The following is a 12,847-nucleotide window of genomic DNA, read 5'->3' on the forward strand; positions in this document are numbered from 1 at the left end:
GGCAGGATCCGCAGCCAAGGAAAAGAGACAGCTCCATCGAGCCGCCACCCTCAAGGTCCAGACTGACCCCAGGAAGTGTCCCTGTCCTTCTGCTGACTTCAGAGGCTGAGCATCCCAACTAAATATTTCAGCTAAGTGCCTGCTTGTGTGCAAGACTGAAATCCTGGCATGAACTATACCAACATAAATCACAACAGCTCCCACTGACTTCGGGATGACACCATACAGGCAGCAGCAACTTTGTATGAAGTTCAGGACTTACCATTTATTGCTCTAGTATCACCAGTTTTGGTCAAACTGGGTGAGGCTGGGTTATATTAGGGGAAGGACACCTTTCAGAAAAAGGACCTCTATTTCTCCTTCTTGGTAGCTCTCTAACCACTTGTAGCACTGACAAATTCCATCCACATCCTCTCTAGGTTGCAAAATCCTGCTTTGCCTTTGCTTGCCTGATCTCCCATACCAGCCCAACAACAATTGTACATTTTTGATCTTATTAGCAGTGTTGCAGTTTTGAAAGGTTAAGTGTGGAATATGTGGAGAAAATATGATTCTATTTGAACAACTCATGCAATTATAGGAAGGAAAAAAAACAGTGGCAAGTTTCAGGGCAAACAAATAATCTTCTTTGTTCTTCCTCTTCACGATTTCCATCTACCAGTTGCGCTGGTTGACTTGCCACCATCCCACACACAGAGTAAACATATCTCTCACTGTATGGTTGAATGGCACTCTGTGGTACTCCCTCTAAAAAAGGTTGCTTGGGCTCTAGTTCGTCAGAAGGGTGCATTAAAAGATACAGTGAAAGAGCTTTTTCTGCCTATGTGGGAGATTTTCTGACATGAAACTGCCAGTTTAACATGTTCTTATCTCTGAGAGCTAATTATAGACAAAAATGTCACGTCCACTGCAGATATTACTACAAAACTACACTTTCTCTTGCATGAGAACAAGGCTGGGCTCCAAACATCAACAGTCAACAGAAGGATGGAAGGCAGGAACAGCCAGAGTCCTTGTACTTAAAAATTCCCTATTTATACTTTGTGTCAAAAACTTGTATACTCTAATAAGCTTGGGGAGGAAGGGGGGGAACCCAAGAGAAGTCATTCCAGGTCAAGAATTGTGAAGTGATTCAGCTGACAAGCCCAGAGAAAATTTCAAAGTCTAAAAAAAATATGATTTGTGTGAAAATGTTTTTAAAGATTTACTCAATTTACACTTTTAAAAAAACTCAATAAATTCATTAAAATATCTGACCATGGACTTGAAAAATTTAACTTTAAATATTTAACTTATTTTAAATCATTTAATTCAACCTAAAATTATATACTAAATGCTTGCCAGCCATGGTTTGATTGGAAGACTATTTCAATTGAAAAAAACAATAAAATCAGTGATTTGCACAGCTCAAGTGATTGCAGAGTCCTTTGCTCTTAGTGTTGTCACTCCTCTTGTGTGGCACTCAACCTCCAGTGACACCTAGTAAAGATGACCTGCAAGGCTTCAGTGTGTACCATCTTAAATGTATCTGGCTTTGTATTGCAAAAATTACACTCCTCTTTGACTTATAAAGTACCTGTCAACCCAGGACACCCCTGGGTTGCAGTTGCACTCCTCATGTCCTGCTAAATGTATCTTTTTACTTACAGAGTGGTTGCTTTCCCTGAGGTGAAGGTTATAATTCTGGTATAACCCATCCTCTGTGTTATAATCCATCCTCTTCAAGACTGCCCAGGTGTCAGCAGCTGGAAGGGAGATCCATTCCCTGGGAGAAAATACCCAACGGAGTGACCTGCTCTGCTCTCCGTGGTTACTGCTCTTGCTAAAGCCATAGGTTCTTTGTTGAACTTCACCCATGCCTCTGGATCCTTTCTTGTCTGTGAAGTGTCCCCAGGTGCCAGGTGGATGCTACATTTTGGGTTTGTATTCTTTTGTATTTTGTTTTCCTTCTTACGGTTCCTGTGAATTGAGTGTTGACCGAAGTGTTAGTGATGAACAAACGGTTTCTGGCACCAACTCTTCTGGGAAGTACAGTGTTTTCAGTAATTTCTGTTCAGAGGAGAGGATAGAGTCCTAGTCAGCCCTATTTTCTTATGTTCATTTTTCTGTCAGAGACCTAAGCAGCCGTTCCAATAAATTAACACACTTTTTCGAGATAACTGCATAGCTGTGCTCCCGTGCTCCGAGTCTCTGCAGGGTTGCATCCAAGCAGTTGCATCCTGTTTGGGAAAACACACCCCCAAGCCAAACTGCCCACTGCCACACCACACCAACCTGGTCCTCACCAAAAAAAGCTGAGACCAGCAGGCCTTTGTTCTTCAACAGCCCACAGATGTCCTTACTGAAAAAAGCACAGTTCTCTCCCACCATCTCATGGGCAGGACCCAACAGATGGGGGTCTCCTGCTGGATCTACACGTGACATCAAAAAATAAGAACCTGTCCCCTCCAATGACTTAAAAGTTTTGCTCTAAGGAAGGATCCTTCAAACCCTGCTCAGGGCAAAGCCTCTCTGCTGTTGCCTGCTATGCACACCTGAAAAACCAGGCTCTATTGTCTAACACAAATGAGGACATTTAAGAGGCAGGCAGGTTTGCAGCTGAAGGCTCAGCAGGAAGATGCACAGAGGAGATCATTACTCTTCCCATCTATCCTTTATTTTTAAATTCTGCCAGATAGCAGCTTTCATTATGTTGCAAATAGTTTTGGCCACAGTTCCGCTGCCTCTTCTGTTTATCCAGTCAGACTGTTAAAAATTAATGAAGTGGGTGCACTATTGATTTCAAAAGGGCACTTTGCACAGCATCCCAACTCAAACAGCACTCCAGACTGCCAGGGAAGCCTGTGGAGAGGCAGTATCATGTGTAACACAGCCCTGTATTCTAAAGAACACAGAAAACCTTCTCTGCAGACACAGCACATGCAAACTAAACTTCAGAAAGCTTTTTAAGACAGGTAGAATTTTTTTTTTAAACACAAAATCCCTCTCTAAAACTCTTAAACATAAAAGGTCCCACATGCAAGTATCTAACGGAAAGGTCACCAGAGGATTGAAAGCCTGCGACTGATTCTAGTTAGGGACTAGTATTTTCTTCCCCTTTCTGTTTTAGTTATTGCTGGCAAACAATGCCATGTTTTTATCAGCTGCATGTGTTCTCCTTCCTATAGGAGCTGTGCTAATGCAGAGTCCCAGGCAGGGTGGGGAAGGCTGGAGGCTTTCCAGAGGAGAAGGAGGAATTAACGTTATTACAAAAGTGCCAGGAAGGATGCAAAGCTCAGACAGAACTGCAGTGGGGAAGGAAGACACTGGCAGAATGAAGGGAAAAGTAAAAAAAATATTTCATAGACAAACTCCAACACATATATATACACACGCATACATGTATGTATGTAAGGTGAGAGCAAAAGAGTTAAGTCCAATAACGTTTTCCTGAAATCACATAGCTCCTAGGGAATGATCACATCCAGGCTGGATTCAACCACCACTGTTAATCATGACAATAAAACAAAACACTCCTGAAAATTAAATCAAGTATCACCATACCATACTCAGATGCACCATCCCCAAGTGATCCTAGACTTGGGGACTTCAACCCTGTAATTACAGGGAGGGGGAAAGCGATCTCCTGTTCTTTTGCAGAGGGATCTGCCCCAGCCAGAAGTGTCACTAGGACTGATCCAGTTGCACTGCAAGTCTTCAGTTCCTGATAATTCTCTCATTGCACAACATTTAACACGAGCATAAACAGGCAGTTGGAAAAGTTAGTCTGCCAAACACACTCCCCTCCAAATTAACACACAAAATCCATTTCATCACATGATAAAAGAATGATTTATTAGAGCAATTTTATGATAAAATTATATAAAATAACAATTTGTTTTTTTAAAGACATCCACAACATCACCTTGAAACAAAATGTACAGATACTGTCTAGAAATCCAAACAAAAATAAATTACCATTAAAAAACAAACAAACAAAAAAACCAAACCAAAAGCAGAAAGAAATCAGGACAGGAGAAACAAATCAAAATTATACACAGCATTTCAGGAGGGTGTGGAAAAGAGAAAGTCATTAATTGATTCAAGTTATACAAACGTGTTTCAGCTTTACTCTCAGACAGCTCAGCTTGCATTTGTGTTGCATGCAAATGGAATGATCCAGTGAACAGTTCAGAACAGCAGAATCAGCAGCATAACAACAGCAGAGAGTGAAATAGGCACAATTCAGCATGGGGCACATAGAAAGTGAACAGGTAGTTCTATCTGGTCTTTGCAAAAGTTATACACATTTACCAACTTCAAAAATAGCTAGTGTGATCTGCAAAACAAGAAAAAACTAGTAGAGTCTTGCACTTAAATACTTTACACTTTTTTAACTCTCTCTTTTTTTTTTGTCTCCTTTTTTGTCAGTAGGCTGTATGTAAACATTCCACTAGTTGTACCTTTACTAAAATACTCAAAGATGATGCAGACATTCTTTTCTCCTGGAGCACGACCACAACATGACATTACTGCAGATACAGCTACGTCCTCGCTCACAAAGCTCGTACACACCCTTGCAGGAATTTACATTCATGCCATCAGAATAGAGTAACTGGATTTTACATTTGAAAGCATCAAACTGAGAACACGGTTTTCAAGTATAGTGGAAGAGCTGAGGGCTGGGATTTTGAGAGGTGCTCAGGGCATCAGGCACCCAAAGCATATGGAAACCCAAAAGAACCCGAGCACTTGCTTCCCAAGACTTTGAAAATCCCATCCTCCATTACATTTCTTTAGTCAGACACAAAACACACACAAGCAATATGGTATGACAGTGACCCACAGATCAGCATCACCCCTGCCAAGCTCAATGCAAGGCCCATCCACAGCTCACAGAAGCCAACAGGAATCTCGTGCACTGATCCTGGGCCACCCAGATACACCACTGCACATCACTTAGGTTCACACTGGAGTCACACAGGCATGTTTCCATGGTTTTATACAGTACTGCTTCTAAGAATGAACAATCAGCAGAGGAGTGGATAGCTCTTTGGCTTATCTGGAGCAGACAAGTGCAACGGGAGTACTTCAGAAGCAGTGAATACAAGAGAAAATATGCTGCATTTCATCCTTCACTAGCAAAACCATTTTAAATGCAAAGAGCCAAGGATGAACATTGTGTCAGGACACAGAAGCATTTTATAGTTTGGCTGAGTCACAAATAAAACAAATCAAGCTGTGCATCCTCCCTGCCTTCATACACACATTTCCAAATTATCAACAGACACTGATTGTTGCATCCTTGTTATTCACTTGAAGAGGTACCATATTTTGCAGGTTGATTTAATTGATGTAAGGTGTCTGTGGATTTGCTCTCAAGTTCAGAACAGAGCAGCCAAGGAAGAAAACTCCTCCCTGATGTGTTCATGAATCAAAGAAGAATCAAGCAATTTTCAAATGAAAGTAAACCGAAGTCCCATCAAGGGCACATTGTAGAGAAACGGAATCCACCAGCACATGGGCACGAAGATGTGGAAATAACAAATAATGATAGATGTCTTAGTAATTCACTTGTCTCTACAGCAAAACTGAAACGAACAGCAACACCTTATCTGTGAAGGTCCTTCAACTCCTAGTGAGTTGGGGTAGCACCTGGTCAGTTCAAACCCTAACTAAGAAGGGCTTGAAAAATTGTGTCTCATATGTCAGGAATGATACCACCACTTATGATATTCACCAAGGACACAGTCAGGTATTTCAAGAAAAGACAGATCAGAATAAACAATTGAATTAACACATTCAGATAATGCATATATTACAGGCAGAACAACATCAAGGGCAAATTCTTTTCTTATTCTGCATTCATCTACATGAAATCCAGCAGATTTCTTCATAGAAGAGCATCTCCACACAAGCAGATGAGTCTCATAACCTATTGGAGATCTCAGAAGGATATTTGCACCTATTATTTACCAGCCAGCATCCTGCATGCTCAAAAAGAAACTAATAGCCTGTTGGCATACTCCCATTTTTGGGACCGAGCCTGTCTCTGCTGAAAATGATGGAAAGCTCTCACTGGCTTCACCAGGAAAGCAATCACAGTCTTCACTAGTAAAGTTAAAGACTTTGTGAGCATCCCTATTTATTTAAATTATTTTAACAGGTTCCCACTGTTACAACATTCTAGCAGAAAAGCTCAGGTAACTACTGAAGCTAACTAAGGAATCCACAACTCACCCCAAAATATAACGTCAGCACACAAGACGCAGTCAAGCTTGGGAAACCATTTTCACTGGTTAAACTACATACTGTATGAGGGCAAAGTGGAATTCATCTGCTCACCTTTCCCTGTAAAGGTATCCTCCACAGCTACAAAAGAATTTCTTTACCCAATTACTGTTTATTGATCTGGAAAAATGAAAAAGGAATTGATACAAGACAGAAAAAACTGGGAGCAAACACGTGTGGAAGAGATCCCCTCAAAAACAAAACTTACATTCTTAGAGCAACAAAAATTGCTTAGTGTTTTGCGGTTAAATACAAAGACAGAATACAAACCTCAATGTTATTTAAATAAAAAATTGCTCAGTGCGACTGCGCACAATCCTTAGTGTTTTTAGGATTATAACAGACCAAAACTTAAATCCAGACAAAAATCCCAAACATACCAAGTGCTTGACACTTTTGAATAGTTTCTGAAGAACACCACAGACTGGTTGTTTTTGCAAGCACTTTTGTATTGGAAAAAACTCGTAACAGAACTAGCCATAAAGGTGGAGCTACATTATTTTTTCAGTGCTGTCAAGTGAAAGCACTAGTTCACAGCAACTGTGCAATTAAGTTTATTCCATGAGCCATTGGAACAGATGTTTTTCTTTGCAATTAGCTAATTGCAAACATCTTAGTCTTTGGCCCAGCCAAGAGTTTTTGTAGCTCATTGTAAAAAACTGTATACTTAAATTAAGAAAAAAAAAAGGCAGCTTAAAGATAATATTTGTACCAAAATAATGAAAATTTGGCAAGCTAAACTGTAAAATCTAACTCTTTGTACCTACCACAAACTTTGCATCTGAAATATCATCAAAATAGTAACTGTATGGGTAGACTTTACATGCATATCATTATCAACTTTTACCCTTTTCCAAGAATAAAACAAAGGGTTCAATCTGTCTTGTTTTGGCTTTTGGACTGAAAAAAGGGATGCACAACTTCAGTGTGGTTGCCTTTTTATGACTGCTGGAAAGGAATTTGTACACAACTGCAGTAAGAGCTTCTCTCAGAAACTCACAATATTTATTGCACGATCATTCTGTTGGATTTGTACATTGATTCCAACAGAGCTGTAATGCTTCACTTGTACACTTAAAAAACTCCTCAAATAAATAAAATCCAAACAAATATAGTACCAAAAAGGTGTCTTTTTTTTTATAAATTGCGCCTCATTACAACTGAATTAACAGGCCAATGCAAGAACACTTTAACCTTGGCAGTATTGAATGGAAAATATGCAAAGCCTATTTTCTTATGGCACACTGGAAGAGTGAATAATTTTGTAAAAATCAGTTTGCCTCTATGCTGAGTATGTGCTGCTCCACAGTGCTAGTCTTGTTTCAAAGGCATACACAGACTTTCCATTCACCCTCACAGCATAGATTTTAATTCTTTGTGCAACGTGTTAGCAATCTAAACAACTGCTCCACACAAACTGTCCACAAACCACTCACACACAACACTAATGCGACAGTAGATTACAATATGATAGCAATACAAAATATTGTATCAGATCACATATTTCTCTCCATCTGGAATGAAATTTGAATCTTGTAAGCTAGAAGACCCACAGTTCGATTTCTGAGTGTAGTTTCTCATCTGTGCTGGGGACAAAGTCTCCAGTGTGGACCCAGAATTGTTAGCAGTCCTGACTTTAGTGGCTGTAGATTGTTTAGCAGCAGCAGATGCTTTGTTGCTGGCAACTATATCCAAGTTTCCAGTAGGGTCAATGATAGCATTTATGACTGGGGAAAAAAAGACAAAAAAAAAAAGAGACATACACAAACATATTAGCAGCACTCAGTAAAGTTTCAAAACAGAAGGTTGCTGCCTTCATTTTGAAGGCAGTAGAACTGTAAGTAGTACTTTTCTTCATTTAATCATGTTATTTTCCTCATTAGTACCTTCAGGCCCAAACAGCTTTAACAAGCAAAACCTCTCCCAAACTGAAGCTACGTGGACACTCAACTTTCTGGTTAAATTGGAAAAGAAACTACAGCAGCCAAATGACAAGCCTTTAGCAGGAGCCCCAAATTACCCTGGATGTTTTTATATGTCTCTATTAAGCTTTTAGATGATGCAAGAGCTTGTCTTGCTTTTGCTATTGCAGAGCTCTATGTGCAAAATTCAAGTCCAAAAAGTATAGCAGTTTGGTGGCTTAAAGAGTTGCTAAATATTATTTCATCAGAACAGACCTATATCAGTCTATCTTATGGGAATATGCTAATTATCAAAAACAAAGCACTTCCACACGGCAACAGCATCCACATTTCGAAAGTCAACAATTTTCCTAAAAATTGGCAGCACAAATAAATCTACTGTTCATTCTATATGCATTCATCAGGGACCATTGTGTTAACAAACTAAACTTCTGCATCCTTTCCCAGCTTCCACTGGAAAATTAGACCCCATTATTTTATTTTGTACAATTATACTGGCATTTGAGGGATAAAAGGAACATTTTAGATGACCAACCTTCAAGCTGTTTTTGAACTCGCCTGAGCTCCTTCAGGATAGAACTGATTTCCTAGAAACAAAAGCATCAGAATTGAAAATTAAGCAACAAAGTACTCAACTGGCACAGGAATTTAAGTCTTAATCTTTCTGCCTTATCTGATTAAGGAGATTCACAGTCAGCCCCAGCCTTGCTTGTTTAACAGAAAAGACAAAGCTGTATCGAGGTGCCTCTGGCCAGTGTACAGGGAACCCTGATCTGCATCATGTCACCAAGTGCTAAAACACCACCCAGTTCACAGCCACAGTGGTTTTTAGACATGAAATGCCAGCCAGGCTAACTGAACAAAGGCCCCTCATTAATATTAAATACACAAAGATATTTGTAAACTCAACTCCTAAATCAGACAAAGCATTTGGCCACATAAATACTGCTGTAGCACCAAGCTACACAGGTCTTGCACAATGTTGCTTAGCATTAATCATATTTTCTGGTTCCACTACTGTACTTAAATCCCTATTGACAATCTCCATCAAGGACAATTAAAGGTCATGAGGGCATAAGCACTACCCTGAGGCTGAATCACCTGAGTGAACACAGCCTGAGGTGAATTTTTACTGCCCTAATACCAAACTGTTACAGGTGAAGAAAACAAACATTCATGAGAAACACCTGTTTGAAGCTGTGGCAACTACATGGTAAGTGATCTTCTGGTAAATGTTTAAATAAGGCCTAATGACCCCAAACTTCAACATCTGTTAAGGAACTGGGTTTTTGAAGATGAATCTCAAAGGCACAGGGAAAACGTCTGCTGAAACACAACTGCTGAAGGAACTCACTTTGTCACACTTCATACAGTAACAAACAGTAACAAAAACAAGCAGTTCAACACATGAAAATGGACCATGCATTTCATAAATGGAATTGAGAAGGGCCAGAGACTGATGTTTTGGTTTCTTACAAAGCTTTCATGGATGAAAGTCTTTAGTATTTCACTTGTTTGCATGGTCTTACCTTGTTTGATGTCTTCAGAATTGGCACTTCATTTTCTGAATTGATTTTGGCCTCCATCTCCTCCCAGGTCCTTTCTGAGTTTTGAAACAGAATCCTGTAACATAAAAAGTAGGGCAGGTCTTAAAATTGCCATCCAAAAGCTCCTTGTTTAAAAGACTTAATTATCACAAGATGTGGCAACAAAAGAGATTAGTGGATTAGCAACTGGACAAAGCGCCTTTCAGCTGATTTAGGAACAATCCAAAGTCCTTCCCTAACTAATATCTTCTAGAGCAACAACAAACTTTGAAGAGATTTCACAAGCTTAGTGACCTGCAGGTTTTTAAAAGAGCCTTGGTACAGAGAAGGAAAGAGGAAACAATCCACCAATTTTCTGCTGTATCTTTGCACCAGCAACATTTCAAAGTTAAAGCATCGACAGACATTACAAATCCAGCATTAAAAATCACACTCCAAATGTATGAGGAAAAGAAATATTCATATTTCATATGAATATCATATTACCCCTGGTTCACTACACACAGTTTCCCACATCTAGATTCCCTGTATCTTGATAACAAAACTTTCCACGACAATAATGCAATATCTTCCACAAGCAGCAAATCAGCAAACTCACCAGCAAGTCAACATTCCAGGTCAGGGACAAAAAGTTACTTACTTCATTTTTTCAGCTAGGTTTTCTGTATTTTCACGTATTGTATGTGATAACTGGGACACTGGGTTCAACATCAGATTGTCAAAGATTACCTAAAGTGTGAGGACAAATAAGAGAACTTTTAGCAAAAGTGGCATATTACAAAACTGGCATTTTTGTACAGTAAATGATCTCCACTGTAACATCATCATGCGTGTGGATGATACTTGAAGTTCGAGGGAGATTAAGATGATGTGCAGCTTTGTTGCAGCACTTGGGCAAAAAGATTAATACTAACTCATTCAGACTTTGTTTTCTAGAGACAGTTCTCTGCAGTAACATAACTATTTAAGCATTTCTGAAAGAAGACATTGAAGACATTCCATGCCTCACAGATACCTCCCCTCCAAAAAAAAGCCCAAAAGCCAAATCATAACACAAGAAGCCACACAAGCAGTGTCACTGAAACTCTCTGATGTGATTTACGTGACTCCAAGCCACCTTCACGGCCAGGTATCCCACCATGTTACGTTCTGCTTTACTAAAACCAACCCTACCAAACCCTAAATATTCAAGTCCTGTGGCTCAGCAGGGCCTTCAGGCTTCTGTCAGGAAAGCCCACATCAGCTGGGAGCACTCTGAACCTGCATCATTTATCCAGCCTTGGCACCTCTCTACAGGAGAATGAGAGATTGCTTCAAGTCAGACAGAGCAGAGGACCAGAACTAGTGGCTCAGCTCTTGGTCCCCCTTCATCTGCTCATCTGAGTCACACTATACCTTCAGAGCAGTGGAGTGACTGCTGGAGTCCAGCTCTCCCTTCCTGCCTGCACTGCCTTCCTGAAGCCTCTGCCCCAGCTCTTTCCCCCAATCAGAGCTGGCAGACAGAAAGCAAGCAGAAGAGACAGGTGAGTGCTGCACCAGCAGCTTGTTCCTCCTCTCTCTCGCACCATCACCTCACTACGTCCCTCACCCCAACACCATCCCCAGCCTCAAGTTCTGGCCAGACTTCCTCACCCTTTTGAATCCCTCCAGTGTTTTCCAGGTCACCCTGTACTCTCAGCCCCAAAAACTTGCATCAAATGGTATGTGTTGTAGGGGGCAATGCAGAACAAGTGGCTTGCAGTCTGCACAGCACAGCAAGGCAGTTGTGCCACAGCACTCAAGCCCAGCTGCACAAACCCCTCCTAAGGTCCAGATTCTGCCACTGCTGCTGAATGGGCAGCTGTAACCACGATACCAGTTGCAGAACAGTAAGGTACCATTAAACTATCAGTGCTGTAGATTTCAAAATCGAGATGTTTGTGTTTTTCTTTAAAACAGCAGTGAAAGAGTCTAAGCAGGCTCTGACACTGAATGCCTCCTCCCAAACAACAAATGACCAAGCCTCAGGTTTTAGTGATCTTTTATGCAAGAGAGAAAACTTCCAGTAAGTAATGGCAAGAGTGGTCTGTTCCTTTTTTTTTCCTTTTTTAAACACTGTTTCTATCTCAAAATTAGGGGTCTTGAGAAGTGGGTGTTCTTTTGAGTAGCCTCCTTTGGCAGAAAGAACAAGGAACAAGTATACATACTGCAGCTTAAAGCAATGTCATATACAAAGTAAAGAAAAAGGTGTCCTGCCTCCTCACGGTTTCTTGTCCTCGTTTTTCTTGAGGGATCCTCTTCTCTATTATCATTCATATTTTGGTCAAAATCCTTCAGTTCCACTGATCCCGGAGGCACTTTCTGGTAGTTCAGACTTGCTTCTGGAATGTGCTGCACCAACTTGGAAATAATGAGTAATGAGTCATTAAAAATTAGTAGGGAAAGGAGGCTCACAGGCACTCACTGCAAGTATTGCAGATTTTCAGGCAAGCCCAAGAGGAACACTGAGTCATTTAATTCTTGTTCAGACAGGTATGGGCTTGTAAGAATATTACTAGACCCCAATCCTGCAAGTGTCTACCCACTGGAGTCATACCACAAAACTCTATAGGGCTATACTCATTTATAATTGTGAATCTTGAGCACATACTTGATAAGTACATCTTAGTCTTTTTTTGAATTTAGGTAAAATTCAAAAAGGTCCTGTTTTCCCATATCTTATGTTTTAATATCTCAATGCAACATTGAAGACACATTAAAATTAATCAGAAACCATTTAGTAACATATGAAAGAGATGAAAAAGCAATACAAAATCACTTACAATGCAAATAATTAATAGGAAGAACAGAAAAGACAAGACAGCTATTCCCGTTTGGTTGACCCACAAAAACCTCTAAAACAAGGGGAAGAAAGTAACAGTGACAAGACAGAGATACAAAAATAATGGGATGGAAAGTGCACCTGAGATGGATATGCCAGCCGAAAAGATCTACGAGCAATCTGTGTTAAAACAGAAACAAAGAGATCAATGCTAGTGAATGACTGTGACAGCAAGTATCAAAGAGAACACATGATTTGGGGTTATTCTGGGTGACATTCCCAAAAACGCATTCCTGAGGACCAGCACT

The 12,847-nt window shown here is 40.2% G+C and overlaps 1 protein-coding gene across 9 annotated transcripts in view; it reads right to left on the reverse strand.

The window, feature by feature from the left end:
• Positions 1–3,813: 3,813 nt before the first annotated feature.
• CEP170B (centrosomal protein 170B) overlaps positions 3,814–12,847 on the reverse strand; it is a 57,806-nt gene continuing 48,772 nt past the window's right edge. For 5 of the 9 annotated variants that reach the window (XM_071557395.1, XM_071557390.1, XM_071557393.1 and 2 more), the window contains 6 exons: positions 12,681–12,719; positions 11,975–12,118; positions 10,380–10,468; positions 9,722–9,815; positions 8,728–8,779; positions 3,814–7,997 (listed from right to left, as the gene is read on the reverse strand). In XM_071557395.1, coding sequence (XP_071413496.1) covers positions 7,762–7,997; positions 8,728–8,779; positions 9,722–9,815; positions 10,380–10,468; positions 11,975–12,118; positions 12,681–12,719 — 654 coding nt within the window. In that variant the 3' untranslated portion in view covers positions 3,814–7,761. The remainder of the gene's footprint in view (positions 7,998–8,727; positions 8,780–9,721; positions 9,816–10,379; positions 10,469–11,974; positions 12,119–12,680; positions 12,720–12,847) is intronic. The other 4 variants (XM_071557396.1, XM_071557394.1, XM_071557392.1 and 1 more) reach the window with 1 other exon arrangement.

The sequence above is a fragment of the Pithys albifrons genome, chromosome 6 (genome assembly GCF_047495875.1).
Source record: "Pithys albifrons albifrons isolate INPA30051 chromosome 6, PitAlb_v1, whole genome shotgun sequence".
Lineage (NCBI taxonomy): Eukaryota > Metazoa > Chordata > Aves > Passeriformes > Thamnophilidae > Pithys > Pithys albifrons.